Raw genomic sequence first — 25,315 nt, forward strand, 5'->3', positions numbered from 1 at the left:
CTTGGCACAAGGGAATTTTAATTTTATTTTCTCTTTTAAACAAAAGCCTCTGAGATGCCTACTTCTTCACCCTTGTTAGCTGCTTCTTCCCTGGACCAGTCTCTGCTGGCATTAACCCCTTGGCCTTTCACTTCTTAGGAGACCAACCTGCTGTAGCTCCCTCCCACAAGCTTAAGGATCTTGCCAGAAAATATTCTCAACACATTTCTACTCATTTTTTAAATTGAAAATGACAGAATTAGAACTTGTGGGCTAACTCCCAAGCTAGAAATAAAGTTTATCAGAATCAAATTAGAAACCAATTTAACAGGTAGCATAAATACACAATCATCTGAAAGAGAAATCCCATGACACAGGCTGGAGAAAACACATGGCCCAGCCTCTAAGCACTCCCATTATGAGAGTTTGTCATGCCACCGAGGAGTAGCTTCAAGCAAGACAGCCAGGACACAGATTAATGTCATTCTATACCTAAGAAATTCCAATGAGGACATGATGCCTGCAACTTCAAGACAAGTATCTACACAAAACTAAAGTTACCCACGTCATCCCAAACAGCTCAAAACCCAGCCATTATGATGCTATGATTGGCAGCCATCTTGAAAACATCTCTTGCCTCCAAAGGCATTGTTCACCACCTTCTGAGGAAGAAAGAGCAAGAGTTTCAAGGACAGAACCTTTACTCAAGCACTCAAGGCGATACTTCAGTGATCTTCACTATTGCTCTACTGCCTCCCTTTCCATGGACAAAGTGGAGACAACTGGCAGGCTGCCATACTTCTTGTAATCCAAGGAAGCTTCTCAGAAGCCTTACCTCATCTCGTCTTCCACCATTAGAAGAAGAGCTAAAGAGTTTGCTGCTGCCGCCGCCCCTTTGAGGGGGCGTCTTGTTAAAAGTTTTGCTTTTCTGTGAGTTGGAGCGACGGGACTGGTTGGTAAAGTTTTCATTTTTGGGATAGGAAGTTTCACGTTTGCGGTTATAACGTTTGGATCCACTCGCATTCTTTCCATCTAAAAAGTGAGAAGATAGGAGTTCAAGTTTCATGAAAAGTCCCATGATACACACCACCACCCCATACCCTCCAATGGCTGGATTTAGGCCAGGCCATTAGACTTCATTAATAGATGACAAAAAACAAAGGCAAGACTGGTTGCATTAGTTACAATTTCGTTTGGGAGGGGATAGCTAGGTGGCTTAGTAGATTGAGAGCCAAGCCTAGAGACAGGAGGATTATTAAAATCTGGACTCAGACAGTTCTAGCTGTATGACCCTGGGCAAGTCACTTCATCCCTATTGCCTAGCCCTTACTGCTCTTCTGCCTTACAACCAATACACAGTACCAATTCTAAGATAGAAGGTAAGGTTTAAAAAAAATATTAGTTTGGGTTCTACCGGTTCAAATTATTACATGAAAATCATCTTGAGAGACTGCATTTTGGGTAAGAATATCAGTTTCTTGATTATATCAGGTTTATTGGTTAGGCCAGCATCATAACCAATAAAGTGACATAGGTCTCCATGAACATCTTGAAGGATAAGGGACCTGGAAAATGGGTCAAGCATCTTAAAAGTTTTAGGACCTCATCATTCAGCCCCTACCTTGAACATCCCAAGACATTTCTAATTGATAGGTAGCTAAGAGGTTATCTTATCAAACCATCTATCCCTCCCCATTAATTTGTATTTATTAATTTATGTTACATATATCATATTATATAATAAATTAATTCATTCATTAATCAAATTCTGTTAAAAAAGATCTTTGGGATTCCTAAGGACAAAGAAAATGCAAGAAAGGGGTAAACTGGATGAAATCTCAGACTCAGACCTCAGACCCATAAATACACAGTAATTCTCCCTTATAGGAATTGATTTAGGGTCTCTACTGCCTTGGTATCAGATATAATACAGGATATGAAAAAGATTCTCACAAAATGAACACAGAAAGAGGAACTGGTGTAAATTAAGAGCAATACGAACAATGAAGAACCCAAGTTTTAACTTAATACATAATTATAATAATACATAATTAACAATTCCCAATTATTCAATCAAATTAAAGCATGTGAAAACACACATGTAAAGGAAGTTGAAAATTAAATTCAATCAAAAGAGTAGAATTATACATATTTTACAGAAAAACTTTTCAGTGTTGTGTCAACAAGCTTTCTTTAAACCAATAAGTATAACTTCAAACTAGGCATCTCACATGTATATAAAACAGGTATAAATTCAAGATAACCCATTTATATACTTTCCTAGTTTAGACCCTAAATTCGATATTAACAAAATATCATCATTAGTGTATTATGTATAAAAATCAGTGAACAAAACTTTAGGAAAACCTAATATATGCCTGTGATTTTTTACCCTAAATTGAACACTTAAGGGACCTTCCAACCAACTGCCCGAAGCCTGACACATGTAGGAAAGCAAAAGATAATACATTATCAGACAGTGTCAAGCTAAAAAAAACCAGCCAATGAGTGAGAAGTCCCTAAAACAGCTTTTGCCAAAAAGTGAAGAAGGTCCCCTCTCTAATACTTAATTCCTAACAAAGGCCAAAATCCAAATAAGAGGAGGCCTGGCTCTGAGTCAAAGGATGGCCTTGGTTCACTCTGCTGTTTACTATCTATGGGCCTTGGGACAAGTCACAACCTCTCTGGGCCTCATTTTCCTCCTCTGTAATTTAAGCAGATTTGACAAGATAATCTCCAAGGTCTGTCTCCAGTTTTAAATCCTATAAGCCTTCTAAAACCATTCTATTTCCAATTTATCTGTATATATCTTAATGCAAGAAAGGAAATCAGCAAATAAAGCAAAATTGTGGCTATCTTCAAAATACTTTAAGAAAAGTGAGACAGGCAGTTTGCTTAGTAGCTAAAGAGCTGGCTTCAAAACCAGAAGACCCAGGGTTCAAATATCACCTATTTAGCATACCAGGCATGTTAGCATCTGGGAAGTATGATTGATGTATTGATACTGTATTACCAGACACATGGTCAGACCTCTTGATGTTCATTGTATGGAAAGGGACAGTCCGAAGCTCTAGCATAGGCTGGGCCTTGGAGGCCAGGCTTCCTTGGCTCGGAGTACATTCTTTTTGCAAAGCGCGGGTTGGATTAATCTCCACCTCTTTGATCTCGTCATTGTCAATTCAACCAATGTTAAGACCTATGTCATGTTATGTATTAGTTGATCTCCCAATCCACATTCCTAAAACCTTCAATAAATACTGGGGAACTAGAGCGAAACTCGCTCTTACTAGCTCTCTTACTTTTACTCTTACTCTCTGTCTCTCTCTTCCCTCCTCTCCTCTTACCCTCTTGCTTCACTGTATCCTCTTTTCTAGCGATGCGGTCGTCCCCAGTGCCTCCTAGTAATGCTCAGACTGTCTTGTCTATAGGAGGTACCAAGGAGTTATGACTCCCCCCTTTTTCTAGCTATGCTGTCGCCCCCAAAGCAGACTCTCTTGTCTATAGGAGTATCAAGGAGTTGGTACTCCCCACCTATTCTCTTATTCCTCTTATTTCCTCGGAGTTCGCGTTACTCCCCATCTGCTTGAACCTGCTGTCTTTGAGTCTATATTATTTTCCCATTTCCTTAGTCTCCCTTCTCCATCTCAGGTTATTACCCACAGATAAATAATATAGGACTCCCGTGGGGGGTCACTATAACCTATGACACCCTGAGCTTAAAGTAAGTCCCTTAACTTCTCAGGACTCTAGATATCTTAAGACCACAGGTTGCAGGGAAGGTGCCAATATGTATGCTGATAGAGGGAATTTCCTTATAGAAATGAAATCACAGGTCCAGTTTGTAAACCACAAATTTGGGCAACTCCACCCTGAAATACCTGAAAAACAAGGGAATGTGCAATACACAACAGTGGCAAGAAAAATGAAAATTTCCCCTTCAGTAAAAACTTACCCAAACTAAGTCAAAACTACAAGTTCATTACTTCATGAAAACAGAAATCTACTATTTACAGTAGTTGGGGAGAGGGTTTGGGCTTCTTAATTGTCAAATGAAGAGAACTAAAGCTCTACAAGGTTTTCTCCCCAAATTATATGGGTCAAACCATTATTAGCCTTATAAACTAGAAAAAGGCTATTTTTAGAAGTCTGAATGGCTTAGTTGACTTCAAACCCGGATGTCAAAGAGAAAGTAGACTGACACTTCCCAGAAAAGGAAACTTGAGAATAAGCAACGGTCCTTCACATTTCAGCTGGAATGGTGGTCTCCAAATCCCCATGCTTGATAAGGTTTTTCAGGTGGGCTACATCAAATCCACAAACCCGATCCCTACACTGGCCCTCTGTTCTACTGCCTTTTGGGCAAAATGATAGCAGTCAGCAGTTATGACTAGCTGTTCACAAAAAAGGGGATTCAGTATGGGTTCACTCATTTTTGCATTCCTGAAAATTTTGGTCTATAGCAGTTGCTAAGATTTTCAAACTCTTGAATCAAGTTTAACACTTGAGTCTTATTTCTCTATTTATATCTGCTACCAAGGAGAGCTATCATAAATGATTGGATGTTAAGAAGGATTTGATTTTCAAAGATGGTGAGTTTGATATTAATCATGAAAATCCCCACTGAATTCATGAAAATTATGCTGCTAATCCCTCAAAAAAATCCTGAAAATTCAGAGGCAGATACTTGTACTTGCTCATTTCTTAGGGAATTAACCTTGAGAAGAGATTTTGTTAGGGGGAGAAGGGAACAATGAAATCTTAGCCATATTTTCCAGTTTTGCTTTCCTCAATTACTCAATGAGAGTAGATGGTCAATTTTTAATACTAGAGTTAACCACAAACATTTCAACATTTCGTAGGCAAGTTATTTAAGAGTGACTATGAAGCAACTGATGATTTAATAAATCGCTCCAAGTGATTTAAAGTAACTAAAGTTAGACTCCAATTTGCATAGACCTGAGGGTCAGTCTTTAGGATTTTCCTGGTCTCTTACAACACTGGCACAGAACAATTTCATAATGCTTACAGAATCACTCTGACAGAAAACAAGTCAGGGAAATACTCAGCTCTGAAACACCAGATGACTACAACTGACTGCTTTACAAATATGTGATTTTACACAGCTGTTGTATCCCTTACCCCAATCTTTTTGCTGCTGTTTCACCTCAGCTATCAAGTCAAGACAGCAGAACTGAGGATCTGGAATGTGTTTTCTCCAGCACTACACAACAGGCAGCGGAAAGATTGTAGGTGCAGTCAGGCCTGGGACCCAGAGATAAAAATTCAGAGCCCTATTTTTGTAAGGAGGCTGTTTGTTTATGGAAAGCTGGCTAGTCTAACTTAAGGGCAAAATTTTCTTTGCCAGACAGTGGCTTGGCCAATTTTTCAGACTATTTAGCATGAAGAGTTAAGATAGATCTTCACACTCAATGTATTTCTTACTTAAGGAAGCACTTAGACCTAACTAATGTTCCAAAACAGACTAGACAATGTTAAATGGTCCAAGAGCTCAAAATCTGCAATGGTCAACAAAGCAGGGTTTAAAAAGCTTAATATGGAGGCAGCATTGTGGGGCCATGTAGAGCCAATGACAAGGTCTCTGTCCACAACAGGGTCTCATTCTCCACCTCCAAACTAAGGACTACCTATCATTTTCAACAAGATTCACAACAGACCAATGATTTGGCAACATAGCCATACATAATTCTAATTGTGAAAGCACTGACAGGTGGTACTGGTTAGATCAGAGCAACAACTAGGAAGTTATTGCTGCTGATTCATAGTAAGGGCATGGTCAAGCTCCTTACCCACAACATTTGGCAGAGTAGATGACACACACTTACAATCAAACTGGGTTGCATATGAGTCCTCGTTAAGGACCTCATTTAGCTGACTATAAATATTAAATGAAAAACATGTTGATGTTTGGAATTGGAGGCCATGTAGGCAGGTGGTGCACTTCCTGAAGGACTATCTATTTTATGGATATGGGTAGAAGAGGCCATTTTGTAAGCTCCTTGGCCCTCAGTAAAAAAAAAAAATTTTTTTCCTTAAGTGGCCCCTTGCTGAGTTCCCACATAGGACTCCAGCACAGAAGACACAAATATTCTCAAAATGGTTTGGTTTTCAGATTTCCAAGGCCATCCTCTTCTCAAACTTCCTCTATAATCCTGAGAATTTTAAAATTGTCACTTTTGGTATAAAGGAACAGGAACAGCAGATGGCCATATTATTAGCCTGAAAAAACTGCCTCAATCCCTAAACTTCTGCTAACCTCTACAGTGCCTGGTCCACACCCCAGAAGCATGGAGTAAGGGCTTTCTGAGGCAAAAACTGGGCTTTGCTTCATGCTTTCTATGAAGCTAGGCTTCCTTCTTTCTATTCATTTGCTTTCATTTTTTTCCTCCCTTTTCTCTTGGGCTTTTTTCTGGGCCATGATCATGGGATATTTTACTATGAAAAGTTCTTATAGCTGTGTCTTTTCATTCTTTACAAGAATATTGCAACAACCTACTATTATGGAAAGAAGCTATATCTGTAAAATTCAATGCTACATCAATGTCAGTCACAGGAACATAACAAAGGTAAATAAGGGATATTATCTGGAAAAAATCCGCCATGCTGTAAAACGGGCTATTCCAATTTCAAAAGCCAACAAAATTTGGGGGAGTATTTCGATGAAGAGTGCACACCAACTGCTTATAGCAGACATTGACAAAGCACTTTTTAAAGGCCTGCAAAGGGCTACACATATATTCTCTCATTTGAGTACAGCATTTCTATTTTACAGAGGAAAGTGAGGCTCACTCAGAACTATCTTCTATGATATACTGCTTCACTACCAATAGAATTGCAGGAATGAAGACAAAGTTTTGTATTATAACTAATATAACACAACCATATTTTTTAAACTCTTTCCTTCCATCTTAGAATCAATACTGTGTATTGATTCCAAGGCAGAAGAGCAACAAGGGCTAAGCAATGGGGGTTAAGTGACTTGCCCACAGTCACACAGCTAGGAAGTATCTGAGGCCACATTTGAACCCAGGACATCTCATCTCTAGGAGGCCTGGCTCAAAATCCACTAAACCACTTAACTGTTCCCAACAAAATCATTTTCAATCTAATCTACTCAATTTAGCAATTTTAAACTATAGGCAGCTTTGGTAGGATTTTTGGTAAGATTCAGAAAAAGGAAGGAATGGGAAACTTTGAAAACTACAGCCTTTTCCCTTCTTTTAAAAGAGATAACAATTATGTCCCTCAGAGTTCCACACCCCTCTGCGGCTCCTGATTCTTGCTTCCCTTGAGGAAAGGGAGACTGTCTAAAAGCTTAGAGTATGAGAACTTCCAAAGGACTCAGCATCTGTTTATGGAATCATGCTGACTACACTCTGACTCTTTCATTAGAGGGAAAGGCTGTCAAATAAAGGACACGTCAATGCTATTCTTAGGCTTTATATGTTAACAGACACACATTCTACCTTCAATACAACCACCATGAAAATGAGTAAATACTTAACCCCTAAAAACACCCATAGTGAACTCTGTCCTTTAACCTTCATGTTTTGTTTGCAGGTATAACATTTAGGAGGGAACTAAATATCTCACTGCAAGCACACAATTGGAAATCTCTTTTTTTCCTGAATATCTAAGTAGCAGGCGAGAGAGAGGCACTGGTAAATATGGGCAGAGTCTACGGTTTTACAGATATACATGAGATTTCTTTGCTTTTAAACAAGTTATTTTGACAAAAACTTCTGTTAAAAGATTATAATCTGTACATTACACAGACTAAGAAAAAGCAACGCCTCTGGTTATGAAATTCACAGTACATTCCATAACCATACAAAAAAATCTAATAGTTATCTTAGAAAAGATATGTGTTGAATTTAAGGACTAGAGAGAATCCACGTTATGTAATAAGAATGAACCCATAACATCTATACAAACTATGACTTGCCAACAAGTTAACACAAAAATTTGTTTGTATCAGGCTATAAGCCAAGTCTCAATCCTCCTGGGGTCAAAACTAAAACCAAGCTCATTTATCCAACAAGTACAAAGGCAGTGGGGATATCTTCATATCTTCAATAAAAGGGTTTTTTTTAATAGTATTGCTAACTATTATATATTTTCTTACTGGGGGATACATTTAAAGGCTTTATTAATGGCTGGTTTGGAAATATAGTAGCTTCTTAAAGAGACTTAGAAAATTTCGTTCAAATTTGGAGGCCTGATATGGAAGAGTCACAGTAAACAGCTTTGACCTGGTCACTGCACTCAGTGTTTGAGGTATTTCTGTCATTTTATAGACTAGCTAACTGTTGATTTAGGTTCTGAAATGGCACAATGGATCTTTTGTCTTATTTACTCAGGTTTCATAAGCAAATGTTAAGTGGAATAAAACAGCTGGCAGTTTACAGATGAATGTCAAGTGTTTTGTAAATAGGATTTTAGCGAGTACCATTGTACCAAGGTCCAAGGCAAATTTTATATATGGACCTTGGTTAGAATTTGTTCATTGGGGCAGCTAGGTGCCTCAGGGGATAGAGAGCCAGGCCTGGAGTCAGAAGGTTCTGGATTCAAATCTGGCCTCAGACAGCTGTTTGACCCTGGGAAAGTCACCTGACCCCAACTGCCTAAGTAGGCCCTTACCACTCTTCTGCCTTGGAATCAATACTTACTTTCAATTCTAAGACAGGAGGTAAGGGGTACAAAAAAAAAGGGGGTGCCTCATATGGAGCCCTTTGCTCTATAAAAGGGTGCTGCCTCACAGTCCCCTTGCTCCATTTTGTGTACTTCAAAAAAGAAAATATTAAAACTCCTTAAAACCAAACTATCACACTTTTATTCTAAGCTTCCGAGGTTCTCTGGTAATAATGTTTAGAAAAACAATTCCCAAACTATTTCAGGCATCTCTAGCCTGTCTCTCAGGCTCTAAAATAAATCTTCCTTTTCACAGCAGGGCCTGTCTTCCAGTACCAACCTATGTTCCAAACCTGATCTGTTCAAATTTGGTTTAGCCTACTACAAGGTCAATCAAAATGAAAGTGAATGGGGAGAGGGGAGGAAAAGTTGGGAAATGAGGCCTGGACACAACAAGTAAGATAGGCCTTTGAAGGAGTCTAGTATTTGGTGTCAGACCTTGGCCAAGTCACTTCCCATCTCTGGGGTTTAGTTTCCTATTATATAAAATAATGGAATTAGGACTAAATCATCTCCAGGATTCCTTGAAGCTTTAAAATTCTCTATAATAGGCAGGCATGTGGAGGGCAGAGCTACCCCTTATAAACAGAGAACTTGAAAATCATCTAGTTCAAACCCTTCATTTTACAGATGAAGAAACTGAGACCCAGTTCCCAGTTTGTTGGTGGCAGAAACTAAAACAAGTCTTTATGAGGAAGCAATTGCTTGCAAAAAGAGCTCAAGTCAGAAAACCCACTCACTACCTAGTTCTAACCTTGGGCCACTCCCTTCCTTCCTTCCTTGTATGGTTCTCAGTTTCCTCATCAGTACAAGGAAGGAGTCTGACCAGGTGATCAGTGAGGTCCGGTTCTAAATCCTCTAACTACTGCAAAGCTCTTCTTCTGGGCTAAAATCTGAGGCCTCACCCTAAAATGCTGTGGCTGGGTCAGACAGGTAAGAGAAGAGCAAGTTTACAAATTACATAACAGTTGCTCTGAAGGGAAGGAACAGCTGAAAAGGCAAGGTCACTGGAAGGGTCATTAAAGTTGGACCATACAGTCCAACTTTCTCATGTTCCAGAGGAAACAGGTTCAAAGAAGGAAAAGGATCTGCCTAATATGGTGGTAGAAACTAGAAACCAGGTACTTGGGGGTAAGGCAGCAAGTACTGAGTGGTGAAAGGGCACTGGTTCTCAGAAACATGGGCACAAAATCAAAACAACTCTGAGGTGCCACCTCACACCTAGCAGACTGGCCAATATGACAGTAAGGAAAATAAATGTTGGAGGGGGTGTGGCAAAATTGGGACATGAATGCACTGCTGGAGTCGTGAATTGATCCAACCATTCCAGAAGGCAATTTGGAATCATGCCCAAAGGGCTTTAAAAGAATGCCTGCTCTTTGATCCAGTAATACCACCACTAGGTTTGTATCCCAAAGAGATAAAAAAAAAAGGGGGGGGGGGGTTCTGTTTATACAAAAATATTTATAGCTGCACTTTTTGTGGCAAAAAAATTAGAAAATCAGGGGATATTCTTCAATTGGGGAATGGCTGAACAAATTGTTGCATATAATGGTAATGGAATACTATTGTGCTATAAGGAGTGATGAATTGATGTATTTCTATAAGAACTAGAAAGACCTACTCAAACTGATGCAGAGTGAAATAAGCAGAACCAGAATAGTATACACAGTAACTGAAACATTGTGGGATGATCAAATGTAATAGCCTTTACTACTAGCAGCAAAGCAATGATCCAAGAAAATTCTGAGGGACTTATGGGAATGACATCCACATCCAGAGGAAGAACTGTGGGAGCAGAAACACAGAAAAAAAACAATCACATGGTTCAATGGGGATATGATTGGAGATGAAGACTGTAACATACCAGGCATATTAGCATTTGGGAAGTATGATTGTTGTATTAATATTGTACTACCAGACACATGGTCAGAACTCTTGATGTTAAAGGGACAGTCCTAGGCACTAGCAAGGGACGAGCAAATTCTTGGGTTGGGCGTGGACCCACTGCCTCTGCTCAAAGTAAGGTCATTAACATAGCACGGTTTGAATCCGGGCGTTGCTGGCTCGGGATTTCATTTACAAAAGCTCGGGATGGATTAAACTCTACCTCTATGATCCTGTCACTGTCAATTGGACCAATGTAAAAACCCATGTCATGATAGGCATATGTTCCTAAGACCCTCAATAAATACCAGGGGACAAGTGTGGACTCCTCCCTTCCTCCCTTCGCCCCCTCTCTCAAACTCCTCTCTTACTGACCCCTCTCTTACCCATACTGACTCCTCTCTTGCTCTCTCTTACCAGCTCTCTCACCAGGCCCTTCGGCCTTTGCTGCCTCTCTCTCCTCTCTCCCTTACCCTCCTCTCCTCTTACCACTCTTGCTTCTCTGTATCTTTCCTAGCGACCCCAGTGCCTCCAATTGAGACCCAGTATGGGAGGTATATTAAGACTCTAAAACAATCACCCTACTGCAAATATTAATAATATGGGAATAGGTCTTGATCACTGACCCATGTAAAATCCATTTGAATTGCTCATTGGCTATGGGAGGGAAGAGGAAAAGAACATGAATCATGTAACCATGGAAAAATAGTCTAAATTATTTAATTAGACTTTTTTTTAAAAGGTACGGGTTTTTTTAAAAGGGGGAGCTCTCTGGGTAGCTCAGTGGATTGAGAGCCAGGCCTAGACCAATGTTAAAGAAATGGACCTCCATCAGAAAACCTTGATTCTAATCCTAGCTCTGTTACTTGCCCTCCATACACAGGCCAAACCCCTTTGTCCCACTTGTTGGTAAAGTTTTCTTAAATCTGAGTTCTCTCCCAGCCCCAAAGCCCTGATCTACCATATGAGAAATAAAAGATAATGACCTTTGACCACTTACCTCGCCAGATAAAAGTGGTGTATAAAGGAACCTCCTCCCCCAGAAATCTCATACTGGGATCATCCTACCTGCATCCCTGTGCTATGTACACTATGTGACGTAAGAGTGTTATAGCATGAGGCATGGGACAGTGAGCTAAGCACACTGACCTGGAAAAGATCAGGTTAGGATTCAAGGGTAAAGGAGAAGAAATAAAAGAGGGGGTTCCAAGAAGTAGGTTCTCTTATTGCCTTGGATATGGCAGTAAAAGGAGGGTGGCTGAGAGAGAACCACTAGGAGGAAGAGCAACCATGTGGCCAGTTAAAATAGTTCAGAATAGCCTTCTGACTTTTAGTCAAGTAAATTTTAATAAACTCTATGGAAATTAAGGACCAGAGTTTTTAATTTAGCTTAAACAGTGGGAAGGAAATTGTTTTCAAGAGCTATATGGATAACAGCTATCAAAGGCTGGCACCATGTAAGTGACCCAGATATTAGGATCATCGATTTAGAGCTAAAGGGCTATCTAATCCTATTCCCCTCACTTAAAGTAAGAAACAGGAGCAAAGAGAAGTGACATGTCCAAGGTCACAGAGAAAATGGCAAAGGTAGAAGACAGATTCTGAATGCAGTAGTGCTGGCCAGGATGTCTTCCACCTAAGAAAAGGGCTAGCTTGGTCACTGTCACAGGCCCATTGCCTGTAGAGCTGGAAGAGACCTTAGACTCAATGGCTTAGAGATTATCTCTCCCAGCCCCGTTCATTTCACAGATATGGAAAGAAAGGGCCAGAGGAATGTCACAGGACCACTGACTTAAGGCTCCCTGAGACCTTGGGAATAATCTAATCCAACCTCACATTTGAGAGATGTAGTGGGGAGGGGAAGAGACTTTGCACAAGTCACACAGGTAGTAAATGGCAGTCCCTTTCAGAACTAGATCAGATCAATAAAAGATAAACAAGAAAAAAGTTAAGGAATCAAATAAAATTTTCAACAAGTTAGCTATGACCCATCTCTGGCACTAAATGAATGGGAATCAAAAGGAATAAAAAGTTCTTGGCTTTGCACAGTATCTTTCCAACAGCGACAATGTGCTAGCAAAGAAAAACTGAAACAAGTGAAGTATAAACAATAAAGGACATTTAGAGAAAAGCCCAGACCTCGATGGAAGCTACCTAACATCATGGAGACAGTAACTTCAGTAAACAGCAGAAGCCAGATTGCAAGATGAGGCCTCCTCAGACTTGAAGGTTTGCCCTTCCCACCTCAGAAGTGGATCTTCTAGTTCAAAGGCTACTCCCTTCTAGCACACACCCTGGTCACTGCTTGGAGAGGCAAAGAATCTACTTTAACAAGAGGAAAATGAGGCCTAAAGCAATTCAGGGACTTGCCCCAGGTCACACAGCTGCAGGATGGCAAGGTCCACATGGGAGCCTAGAACCTCCTAGTTCCACTCCAGTTCTCCCATCTTAGAGATACACCATCAGGTGGTCAACCAGGTCCCATAGGTCTTTCCTATGACTATTATCATTCCCAGGACTTGTGGCTCCTTATTGCCCCAGCCAAGCCTTAGGCTCACTAGCACTAAGATTTTAGAAATTATCTCATCTACCTGGGACCATAGAGAATCCAACCCCTAAGTGAGGAAACTGAGGCCCACAGTCCAAGGACAAAGTGAAAAGCTGGGCCCATTCTCCCTATCCAAATCCAATAGTCTCACACCTTTAAAACTGGGAGTGGATACTAGGATTTAATGAGTCCAACCCCACTCCCTTAAGGCTCAAAGGAGGAAAATGAGATAGGGAACAGGGAGAAATGACTGGTAACTGGCAGAGCCAGGCTTTTGACTGGACCCTCGGACTCCAGACCCAAAGCTAGTCACCTCAAAGACCCTGCCCAGTCCTTCATTAACTACTCTTGACAGCTGGGAAGGACCACTGAAATGATATAGTCCAATTCATTCATTTTATTAGGAAGGAAACTGAGCCCTAGAACAGAGAAGTGTCAGTCCAAAATCAACAGCTGTGAGGTGACTTGGAGCTCAGGACCTCAGCCTCCAAACCCAGCCTCCTTCCTCAGAGGTGAAACTGCCATCTCACCCCAGCCTTCCCAAGTCACGAGCTCACAGATGATAAAGCCAAAAGGAATCCAATACCATTTAGTCCTACCAACTTGATTTTATAAAAAAAGGAAAGTAAACCCTGGCCTTGGGAAGAGACTTGTTTGAGGTCACACAAGGACTACTACAAATAATATAGATAGATATTTCAATAAAGGCAGTAAGGTGGGTGGCCAGAAAGCTGCCTTCCAGGACAGGAGGACCTAGGTTAAAGTCCACCATTGGTTGCTTAATCCTGGTAGGCAAATTCCCAGGCTAGGTGAGAGATGATTCTCCAAATTTTAACTATAGAAAAGGCATAGATTTGCAATGACAAAAAAAGTTCCTCACAGGAAACTCTAAGCTGATGGACTCAGGTGCAGACAGAAACTGTTAACAGCTCACATTTATTATAATGCTTTAAGATGGTGAATGTTGTCTTTAGATCTTCACAAAGACCCCAGAGATGTGTACTATTGTTACTTTTCAGGCATGTCTGATCCTCATGAATCATATCACACCAATGCTGTCCAGGGAGTTTTCTTGTCAAAGACTCTGGAGTGTTTTGTCATTTCCTTCTCCAGAGAACTAAAGCAAACAGAGATTAAGTGACTGAACCCAGGTCACACAGCTGGGAAGTGTCTGAGGTCAAATTTGAACTTGGATCTTCTGGTCTTTAGGTCCAACTCTATCCCCTGAAAGCCATCTGGAGGGCCAATATTATTATTATTCCCATTTTAAAGACAAGGAGACTAGGAGTCTTTACCTAATTATTCAGAGGTCAGGCAATTAAACGTCTGAAGAGAGATTGTAGCTTAATTTCCCTTCCAAATTCAGCACTATAGCCTCTAAACTAGCCTGGATTAGAACCCAAAGCCTCAGGCTTCAAATCAAATCTAGAATTCTTTCCCAGCTAGTCAGAGAACATTAAGGATAGGAAAAAGGGAATTAGAGGTTCTAAATGACTTGCCCAGGGTCACTCGGCTAGTGTCTGAGGCAACCCACCTAGGAGACTCTTATATTTGGCCCAATCGAAAACAAATACTGGGAAGGCACTGAAGCCCAGAGAACCAGAATGTCTTGCTCAAGGTCCCGCACTCAAAAGGGGGTGAGGCCACAGAGGCCGAGGAGGGCCGCAAGAGAACACATGGCCATCCTTTTCCCTGGGGTAGCCCCTTGCAGCTAGCTCGTTCCCTCCCCTTACCGCTCTTGGGTTTAGACTCGCCGGCAGGCCCCGCCGAGGCTGCGCGGGGCGGCTGCTGCCCTTTGCTGCTGCAGCCCCCAGAGGCTGAGGAGGAGCTGGGGGGCCCGCTGGTCTTGTCCATGTCGGGGGTGGCGCTGCTGCTGCTGCTGCTGGGCGAGCTGTGCGGCATCAACGGGGGCCTCGGCGGCGGCGAGGGCGGCGAAGAGGGCAGCGGCGGCGGCGAGGGCGGCGGGGGCGGCGGCGACGGCGGCGGCTTCGATCGGAGCGGAGCGGGCGCGGCGGGGAGCCAGGCTCATGGCGTTGGGGGCCGGCGGCGGACGGCGGGGGCGGCGGCAGCGGTTCTCGGCCTTCATGGCGACATTGTCCTTGCTTCCTTCCTCGGCTTCGCAATCAGGACGGGCGCGGAGCACTGAGGGCTCCCCGACGCGGCTCAGGCCTGGCGGAGGAGGCCGGCGGCGGCGCTCGGACGTCCGGGCCGGGCCTGGCGGAGCGGGGCGGAGCGGGGGGAGAGGGAGGACGGGGAGGAGAAGGACGGGGAAGGAGGACGGGGCGAGATGGAGGGACCGCGAGCCCCGCCCGCCGGCCGGCCGGACTCTCTCGCTCTCCCGCCGCGGGGCAGGGGAGAGGGCAGCGGGGCGGGGGTCGGGGACTCGCCTCGCCTCAGGGCCGGGGCCGAGGCCGAGCTGCTCCGGGAATGGCGACGAGTCGCCAAACAGCGCCGCTGAGAACCCGGATGCAGTATTTATACTGGGGACGCCGAGCCTGAAGCATCCTGGGAAATGTAGTTTTAGGCCGGCTTCCTTTCCCTCCCCTGCCGCCTCCTATATAAATACAACCCCCCCCACTTCCCAGTCCTTTCTCGGGTCATCAACCAGCCGCACAGCACAGCCTTGTGGGAGTTGTAGTACGCGAGGCACCAGATCAGATCAGCCAGGCATGCCAGGTGTTGTGGACCGCTGGAGAACTGCTCCAGTAGGAAGACGGGCCACGTGCACAAACGCATTGCGAACCCGGTGCGGGGGAAGAGAGGGGTTTTCTGTGTGTTTCATAGCTAGACGTAAATTGCCTCTGTGGGTGTGATTACATAGATGGGTACCCAGAAGTAAATGTTCTGTTCCAGAAGCATTTAAGTTCCCATTGTGTGCCAGGTGATGTGCTTATAATAGACATGTGGGCATGCACATATGTATCTAATTGTTTCTGTTCAATTAGCGTTTATGATTAAGTTGTTATTCTGGGCCAGGCATTATTTACCTATACGTGTGTATGGGGTCCTCAGGGAGGAGTAATATCTTTGGTATGGAGGGCTTGTCGTGCCCTCCTAGGACAGCTCTCCAGCCTCTGACCCTCACCTGACACCCACCTCTCACTTGTGGCTCCCAGTAGTTGCTAGCATGTGGCAGGGGCCACAGCCTGGGCAATGGCTTCGACAGGCCAGATAAACCTTGTGAGGGTAGCCATCAGGTCATCAACCCCTGGTGAACCAGGGCTTTGCTCACCCAGCATATGAAGACTGCTTTGGCTGAAGAGATGGAAGAAACCAATAAGAAGGTTCAACTGCTGAGAGGGCGATGCAGCAAAGCACTGTGGAGTGCTCAGGGCGTGTTGGAGCACAAAGGACAACACGGCCATCCAATGCAGCTGAGGAAGTCTCCAGGTGTAACGACTCTTCGTGCCACTGGACCCAGGCTTCCAACGCCGAGAGAGTGGGACTGTGTCTGTGCCTGTGCATCGACTTTTCCACTTGAATCTTCATGCACAAGTGTCTTTGTGCACAAAAACGCACAAAGACAATCGTCATCCTCGGTTACCGGGAGACTACTACTACTACTACTACATAAATATTGTGTATGGCTACCCAATTCCATAAGGATTTTAAGTGCCTACTGCCTGCCCAGCACTGGACATAGACTTTTGTGTTGATGCCCATCAGTGTTACATATTTAAATATATATGTTTTTATATACTAAATTTAATTTAAAAAGCATGAAGCTCTAAGGATGGGCCAGGTATTATATTGGCAATTATCTTTGGATTTTATATATATAAACATATCTGCATATATAGAGAAATCCATACATGAGACAATATATGTATATATTTCTGGGAGATTCAGTCTTTGGGGATTCATTTTTTTGTTTGTTTTTTTAAACCCTTACCTTCTAATTTAAAATCAATTCAGTTCTAAGGCAAAAGATCAGCCAATTGCCCAGGATCACACAGCTAGGAAGTGTGTGACACTAAATTTGAACCCAGGATCTCCCACCCTCAGGTCCAGTTCTCAATCCACTAAACCACCTAGTTGGCCTGCTTCACAGTTTCTTCCTCTTTACTTCCCATTCTCACCAGCCTTGATTTGGAGCTCTTAGCCCCTAACATAGAACTGTGCCACTTGAATTTTAGAATCTAAAATCGGTCAAAGTAAATCAATAGTAGGACTTTAGAGCAGGTGCCAAAGGGTATTGGATTTGGCACCAGTGGACTTAAGTTTGAGAACTTGCAGAGGAAATACATGGGTAGTAAGTTCTCCTTTGTCAAAATAAAGGAGTTGGACTAAATAACCTCCAAAGTCCCTTTTAGTTTTAAATCAGTGACCCTAAAGGATGTCAAAGATCATCTTTAAACCCCTCCATTTTTCATTTGTGTCAACTGAGATCCATGAAGAGGAAATGACTTTCCCAAAGCCTAACGGCCACCAGGAAAACCAGGATTTGATTCCCAAACTTCCCATTTTCAACTCTAATGATCTCTGCTACAAGCTGCTGCCTCCCAGTCACCAGAAGTTCCACCTTCTCTCCATAACTGAGCAATCAATTTATTTGGTCTGTCTACCTATTGGAGACCTGTTGCCTATAACTAGATAACCCCAAATACAATAAGAACAAATTATTAGCCACCTACTATCTGGAGGATATTGGGCCTGACACTTAATCTAGGCACAACCCCTACTACCCTAGAACTTGTTTTGTATGGTTAGAGATAATGATACACAGATGTCAACAAATAAGCATAAGACACAGTACTATTTAAGAGAGTTATCATACATGTATAACCCAGTGGAATTACTTCTCAGCTCCGGGGGGGGGGGGGGGAAGAGGGGAGGGAGAGAACAGGAATCATGTAAACATGGAAAAATACATTTTTAAAAATTATATTGTAAAAAAAAAGTTATCAAACCAAGTGTTCCATCGCAGCAGTTGTCCAACTATGGTCAGGGTCCTTGAAATCCTTTTGGGGGACCCTTAAGGTCAAAATTATTTTTTCATTTCTTTTTTAAAATTAGTTAATTAAATTAATTTAGTTACATGATTCCTTTTCAACTTGGTTTTACTTGTATCATTGATCAAGACTTAAGGTCAAAATTATTGTCAAAATAATATTGACATTTCTTCTTCCACAACATGACCAGTATGGAAATGTATTTTGCATGACTGAACATGTATAACCTAGATCAAATTGCTTACTGTCTCAAAGAAGGGGAAAGGAGGGAGGGAGAAAATTTGGAACTCAAATTTTTAGAAAATGAATGTTAAATATTATTATTACCTATAATTAGAAATGTAAAATATTATCCTAAAATAATATTAAGATTTTAATTGCTAATACAATAAACTATACAAAATGTAACAAATGAAAGTTCTTGGGGGAGTAAAATTTCAATAATTTTAAGAGTATAAAAGGATCTTCCTGGACAATCCTGAGGGAATTACGAAAAAGAATGCTATCCACATCTAGAGAAAGAACTGTGGGAGTAGAAATGCAGAAGAAAAACATATAATTTATCACATTTATATAGGTATAGGATTTGGGGGTTTGGGTTTTTTAAAGATGACTCTATTACAAAGGTGAATAATATGGAAATGAGTATCAAGGATAATATGTGTATGACCCAGTGGAATTGCTTGTCAGATCCAGGATGGGGTAGGGAAAATGGATCATGTAACTCTGGATAAATACTTTATTAATAAATAAATAAAAATTTTAAATATAGAAATAAAGTATTAGAAATGGGGGGGGGGAGTATAAAAGGATCTTAAGCCTAAAAAAGTGGGCAGCTAGATGGCTCAAATCTGGCCTCAGATACTTCCTAGCTATGTGACCCAGGGTAAGTCACTTAACCCCCATTGCCTAAGCCTTACCGGTCTTCTGCCTTGAAATGAAAACATAGAATTGATTCTAAGATGGAAGGTAATTAAGGGTTTAAAAAAAAAATCAAAATTTTGAGAACTGGTGCTCTATCGGGTCTGATGGCAAAGGTAGCATTATTCTCTGAGAGATATGAATATAGTTATAAGAGCAATATAATCATTACAAGCATATTAGAGCAAAAGGGAAAGAGAGTCCTTAGAGATCATTTAAGTCAAGCCCCCCATTTTACATTCACCAAAGCATAGAAGAACAAAGTTAGAGAGAAACTTAGAAATCATGTAGTTCTATCACTTTATTTTACAGGAAACTGACTGAAATGCAGCAGGGGGCAGCTAGGTGGCACAGTGGTTAGAATGCCAGGCCTAGAGACAGCAGGACCCAGGTTCAAATATGACCTCAAGCACATCCTGGCTGTGTGTCCCTGGGCAAGTCACTTCACCTCTATTTGCCCTGATCCACTGGAGAAGGAAACGGTAGACTACTCTGGTGTCTTTGCCAAAATAAAAAACTCAATGGCCCCCCAGGTCAGAAAGAATCAGACACCACTGAACAAGAAGACCTCTCTGCTTCCATTAGCTGACTTGGATAGTGAGGAGGAAACTGGCATCTCATCCTAGTATATACTGGCATATCATAAATGATTCCTTCTAATCATGGCAGTGTTTATAACTTTCAGCAAGATGACTCACATTCTGAGAACCATCATTAGACATCTAACAAAAACAACATTTCTTAAAACATCTCAATTCAAAATAAGACAATTGAACAAAATATCTGTGACCAGAACCATCTCCCCCTACGCTAGCACCAATAAGTCCCTATCAACTAGAAAAAAAGAGTGTCCTTAAAAATCAATGCGTATTGATTTCAAGGCAGCAATTGGGGGTTAAATGACTTGTCCAGGATCACACAGCTAAAAAATGTCTGAGGCCAGATTTAAATCTAGGACCTCCCATCTTTAGGCCTGGCTCTCCATCTACTGAGCTTCCTAGCTGGCCCCTCTTTATTGATTATTTATTGATGAACATGCATTCAACTGCCAAGAACTATAGAACCTCTCTAACTCAGTAAGACCTGCCCCAGGCTTACTGTGCTTCCCCATTTCCGTTTAACACAGTTCTGTCATAAAGTACAATGGAATGGGCCTGTAGTTACATCCAGAATCATGTGGAAACTTATTGCACATCTGAAAGGTATAGTCAATAAAGTCCAGTGTCCCCAAATTTCTATTTTAAATTGTTCTTTTGTGACTAAGAGGCAGGTTGGTTTTGTGACTAAAGTTTTGGACCTAAGAGGATCAGGAAGACTTGAGTTCTGATCTCACCTTCCCACACTTCTAGGTCCCTGGGCCTAACAGGTCACTCTATAGGGCTGTGAATTTTAAAATTACTCCACCCAACTCAGACAGTACTTTAGGGGAAGATAAAGTTGTAAACTCCTGATTGAACAATGAAGGTACTTAGTTCTCACCTTATAGTGAAGCTAGAACTTTAAGCTGTCTATTTTTAGATCTAATACAAAAAGGTCAAGTAACTCACAAAAGGTGAGCTCAACAAAGGAGTGTGAAGTAGCTCAAAAGACATAATCTAACCAGAGAAGGTGAGAACTAAAGAGTGGACAGTCCTGGAGAAAATCTAATCCAAGAAGGTGAGAACTAAAGAATGGGCAGTCCTGGAGAAAAGCGTCTGCTGTGACTGGTAGACATGAAAATTTAGGGGAGGTGACACAAGAGAAAAGATCTTTAAAAGGAGGTCTATATGAGCAGCTAAAAGTCAGTTCAGAGGAGGAACTGAGCCTGGAGGATCTCCCTCAGGCAGCTTCCTTGAGATGGTCTCCTGGTGAGTGATAAGACTGACTCCCTTTCCCTTGGGCTCAGGGAGGCCACTTTGGCCAAGGCCTTTAACTCCTGGCTCAGCATGAGCCAGAACAGTTTAACTCTTTCCTCTCTCTCTCTCTCTCTCTCTCTCTCTCTCTCTCTCTCTCTCTCTCTCTCTCTCTCTCTCTCTCTCTCTCTCTCTCTCTCTCTCTCTCTCTCTCTCTTTTCCTTAATTCCTTCTCTCTATATTAATTAAAATCACCATAATTTCCAGCTCACTTGGGTATTTTATTATTTGGGATTTTTCCTGGTGACCAAATTAAATAGATTTTAAGTCACAATGTTAAAATCATCTTAACAGGGCTCAGTATCTTCATCTAAGATAAAATAAATTTAAGATAAAACTCTAAATAAATTCTAAAGTAAAAAAAGGGGGGGGCTTGAACTAGGTAACCCCTGAAGTCTTTCCCATTCTTCAGTCTATGATTAGATATAGAAGACACACAAAAGGACATCTTGCCTGGATTCTCTTTTTGACAGAGAATTGAAAAGAGGGAATGAAAGACTATTTCCTTCTATTATTCTCTCCCACCCCACCTCTGCCAAAAAAGTCAAACCTACCTTAGTAGAGTGATTCTTTCCCAAATCATTTCCAAAATGGTTTGAAAAATGCCTTCCATGTTACTTAGACCCACAACCAGAACAAGAAGATAAGAACTTTTTTGCCCTAGTGTGGGCTATCCATCTACCTTTATCTATTGATCATCCATCCATCCATCCATCTATGAATAATCAGGTTTCTTTGTCCTGTCCAGGCTGGAAGTGCAGGCACCACCCATTAGCCCCATCCCACTAGTGATCATCAGGGAAGCTTCATTTCCAGTGGTGGCTGGTTCCCTCCTCCTCCTCTTCAGGACTGAACTCATTAAGGCCAACTTTAATGCAGACACTCAGTCGATACCCTCTGCAGCTCAGAACTCCTGCACTCAAGAAACCCACTAGCCTTAGTCTTCCCAGTAGCAGGCATTAAAGGGATGAGCCATTAAGCCTTGGCAAGAGAGAGCAATTTAGAGTACCATTCTGGGCATATTCCCTGCCCTACCCAAAATATGCCTGATCCTGGGGTTCATCCTGAGTCCCAGCCCACTTTTGGCAGCACCCCTGATGAGGGCATCTCACCCTCCCAGCCACTTGCAAAAAGTGCTGGTCACAGCTCTGGCTTTTCTTTTGCCTCATTTCTGGTCTCTGCAAATTAGGCCAGACCACAGACCATAACTGTCTTTCAGAAGTTTCTCCACTTTCACACTAAGCTCTTGGGGTCCTGTATGCTTTCTTTAAGAACTCTGAGAAACATTTACAACATACATACATCAAAAACAAGCCTCAGAAAGGAAACACATGGAGAAACAAGCAAAACTCACCACCCCCTTCCTCCGTTTGCTCAAGATGGTCTGCAGCCTTCCTTCCATAAACACAGAATGTGAAGGGGGGGGGGGGGGAGGGAGTAAAACGCCTATACAGTGCCAACTGGAGCTGAAGCTGCAATCTCCTAGCAGCAGGAGATGGGGGTAGGGGGAGTGTGCTGGCTGGTTCTCACTTGCTAAATGGAAAAATACCCTGGGAATGCTTAGCAGATCACATATCCATCCCATGCCCACTCATGAAAGCTCATAAAGTAGGTAAACAAGGAGCAGCTAGGTGACCCAGTAGATAGAAAGCCAGGCCTGGAGACAGGCAGTCTTCTCCTGTGTTCAAATTGAACCTTGGACACTTCCTAGCTGTATGATCCTGGGCAAGTCACTTAACCCCCATTGCCTTAGCCCTCTGCTGCCTCAAAACTGATACTTGGTATCTATTCTAAGACAGATAGTAAGGGTTTATATATCTAGAAAAAGGAAGGAAGGAAGGAAGGAAGGAAGGAAGGAAGGAAGGAAGGAAGGAAGGAAGGAAGGAAGGAAGGAAGGAAGGAAGAAAGAAAGAAAGAAAGAAAGAAAGAAAGAAAGAAAGAAAGAAAGAAAGAAAGAAAGAAAGAGAGAGAGAGAGAGAGGGAGAGAAAGAGAGAGAGAGGGAGAGAAAGAGAGAGAGAAAGGAAGGAAGGAAGGAAGGAAGGAAGGAAGGAAGGAAGGAAGGAAGGAAGGAAGGAAGGAAGGAAGGAAGGAAGGAAGGAAGAAAGGAGGGAAGGAAGAAAGAAATACATTTGTAGTTCAACTCTCCTCTACTGCATACTATCTAGATATCTTTAGCCAAATAATTTTCCTTCACTGACCTTCAGCTATATCAAAAATAAAATAAAGAGATTGATATGGATAATTTAAAGTCCTTCCAGCTCTAAATCTGATCTCATTGTATGGGGTGGGGGTGAGGGGAGTGATCTCATCAGCTATAGTCAGTCTATCAAAAAGAAGCATCTATTAGTCACCTACTATGTACCAGGCACTGTACTAAACACTACAGTCACTTAACCTCAATTTTCCCTTGGACAAGCTGATGGCAAAAAACGTATGCAGTTCTTGAAGGTGTAACAAGGATAGAATTAGATGGCAGGAGAAATACAATGCTGGAAATTAGTAACTATACAGTACCATAAAGGAACCACTAGTGCCAATCAGCCTCCTAAAAGGTATGCAATTTTATGATTTATGGTGAAGTACACATCAAGAGGCAATTAGGTAAACCCACTGAAATTGGAATTGTGAAGCAAAAACAAATCCAGTAGAAAATTGCCAATATGAAAGCAAAAACTTGTTCCTAGGGATACTCCAAAGTGAAATGCAATGCCTTGGGCAATAAGGAAATCTCCTTCATTGGATGTCTTTAGCAAAGTTAGTTGGGGGGCAGCTAGGTGACTCAGTGGATAGATAGTCAAGTCTGGAGATGGGAGGTCCTGGGTTCAAATTTGACCTCAACTATATACTAGCTATGTGAACCTGGGCAAGTCACTTAATTCCAATTGCCTAGCCCTTACTACTCTTCTGCCTTGAAACTGATGCATCACTATTATTTATTCTAAGATAGAGAATAAGGGTTTAAAAAAAATAAAAAAATAATTGACCATTTGTCAGCTTGTTGAACATCTTTGCTTTATTCTGTTTGTAGCCTGTTCATGGCTGTTTGCATGTTGTTTTCCCAGATGACAGTGTGAGCTATGTGAGAGTTTTTTGCCTTTTTTTATTCATATCTCTAGAATTTAGCACAGTGCCTGGCACATAGTAGAATTAATAAATGCTTGTTGGTGAGTCAACTATTTTAGTGGGAATTCCTGGGCAGGGATAGGTTGAACTACATGGCTTCCAGACCTTCCAGTGATGATGATGTTTACAAAATATTGCCCCCAAAAGGTTATATAGAAGCAAATCATTAATAACAATAATGTCTATACAAGATGAGATCATTACTACGAGAAATAACAGAAAGGTCATCCTTATGAAGCCCAGATTGCTTGATACTGATTTTGCAAAGTAATGGTAGACGCTGTGCAACATCTCAAATTACAAAAATATAATACCAAAAAACATCTGGGAAGAAACTATCAAAGTGGTCAGAATATACATAGGCAGCTTGCTATCCATTAAAAATTAACATATCAAATCTCAAAACTGCAAATACAAAACTCCCAAAATAACCTTGAGAATTCAACAAATCATCTCTCCTCAAAGCACAGCTTGACAGGGGTATCTCTTTAAGCTAAATACAAAATGGAAGAACTTTTTTTTAAACCTTACCTTCTGTTTTAGTATTAACTCTAAGGCAGAAGACTGGTAAGGGCTAGGCAATTGGGGTTAAGTGACTTGCCCAGGGTCACACTGTTAGGAAGTATCTGAGGCCAGATTTGAATTCAAATCCTCCCAACTCCAGGCCTGGTTCTCTATCCACTGAGCCACCTAGCTGCCCCTCTTTCTTTTGAAGGCAGCTAATTAGGTGGCATAGAGGATAGAATGTTAAACTTGGAATCAGAAAGACCGACTTTGAATCTAGTCTTTAAAAAAAAACAACACATTACTTTCTGTTTTAGGATTAATTTTAAGACAGTAGAATGTCAAAGGCTAAACAAGCAGGATTAAGTGACTTGCTCAGGTTCATATAGCTAGGAAGTGTCAGAGACCAGATTTAAACCAGGCCTTCCAACTCCAGGTCTGATACTCTATCCTCTGTGCTACCTAACTGCCCCAGAACAATGTTTTTAATAGATAGTTATTGCCTTCCCAATTCTCATGAGCTCCAAACAAAGTCAAATGAAAAGCTTTCAAAATATAAAGAACCAGAAGAAACCATCATAATCATGTGTCTGAGACAAGATTAACCCTGTGGAACATCTGCTACTTGAGTTATTCCAGAAGGTGCTTATAGTAAACTTCCATAAGATAAATTTACATCTCAACTTTTTTTAATTACCAAAAAATCAGTTATTTCATCCCTGTGACAGTCAACAGATCATTATTAATAATAGTATTTGTAAGACTTTAAAGTTTTGCATAGTGCATTTCCCAAATATTA

At 41.7% G+C, this 25,315-nt stretch overlaps 1 protein-coding gene across 1 annotated transcript in view; it reads right to left on the bottom strand.

The window, feature by feature from the left end:
• RNF10 (ring finger protein 10) overlaps positions 1 to 15,616 on the bottom strand; it is a 31,688-nt gene extending 16,072 nt beyond the window's left edge. The window contains exons 1-2 of the mRNA XM_056821639.1: positions 14,857 to 15,616; positions 815 to 1,011 (exon numbers count right to left, since the gene is read on the bottom strand). Of these exons, the coding sequence (XP_056677617.1) occupies positions 815 to 1,011; positions 14,857 to 15,025 (366 nt within the window). The 5' untranslated portion in view covers positions 15,026 to 15,616. The remainder of the gene's footprint in view (positions 1 to 814; positions 1,012 to 14,856) is intronic.
• Positions 15,617 to 25,315: the final 9,699 nt, after the last annotated feature.

This window comes from Monodelphis domestica, chromosome 3, assembly GCF_027887165.1.
Source record: "Monodelphis domestica isolate mMonDom1 chromosome 3, mMonDom1.pri, whole genome shotgun sequence".
Lineage (NCBI taxonomy): Eukaryota > Metazoa > Chordata > Mammalia > Didelphimorphia > Didelphidae > Monodelphis > Monodelphis domestica.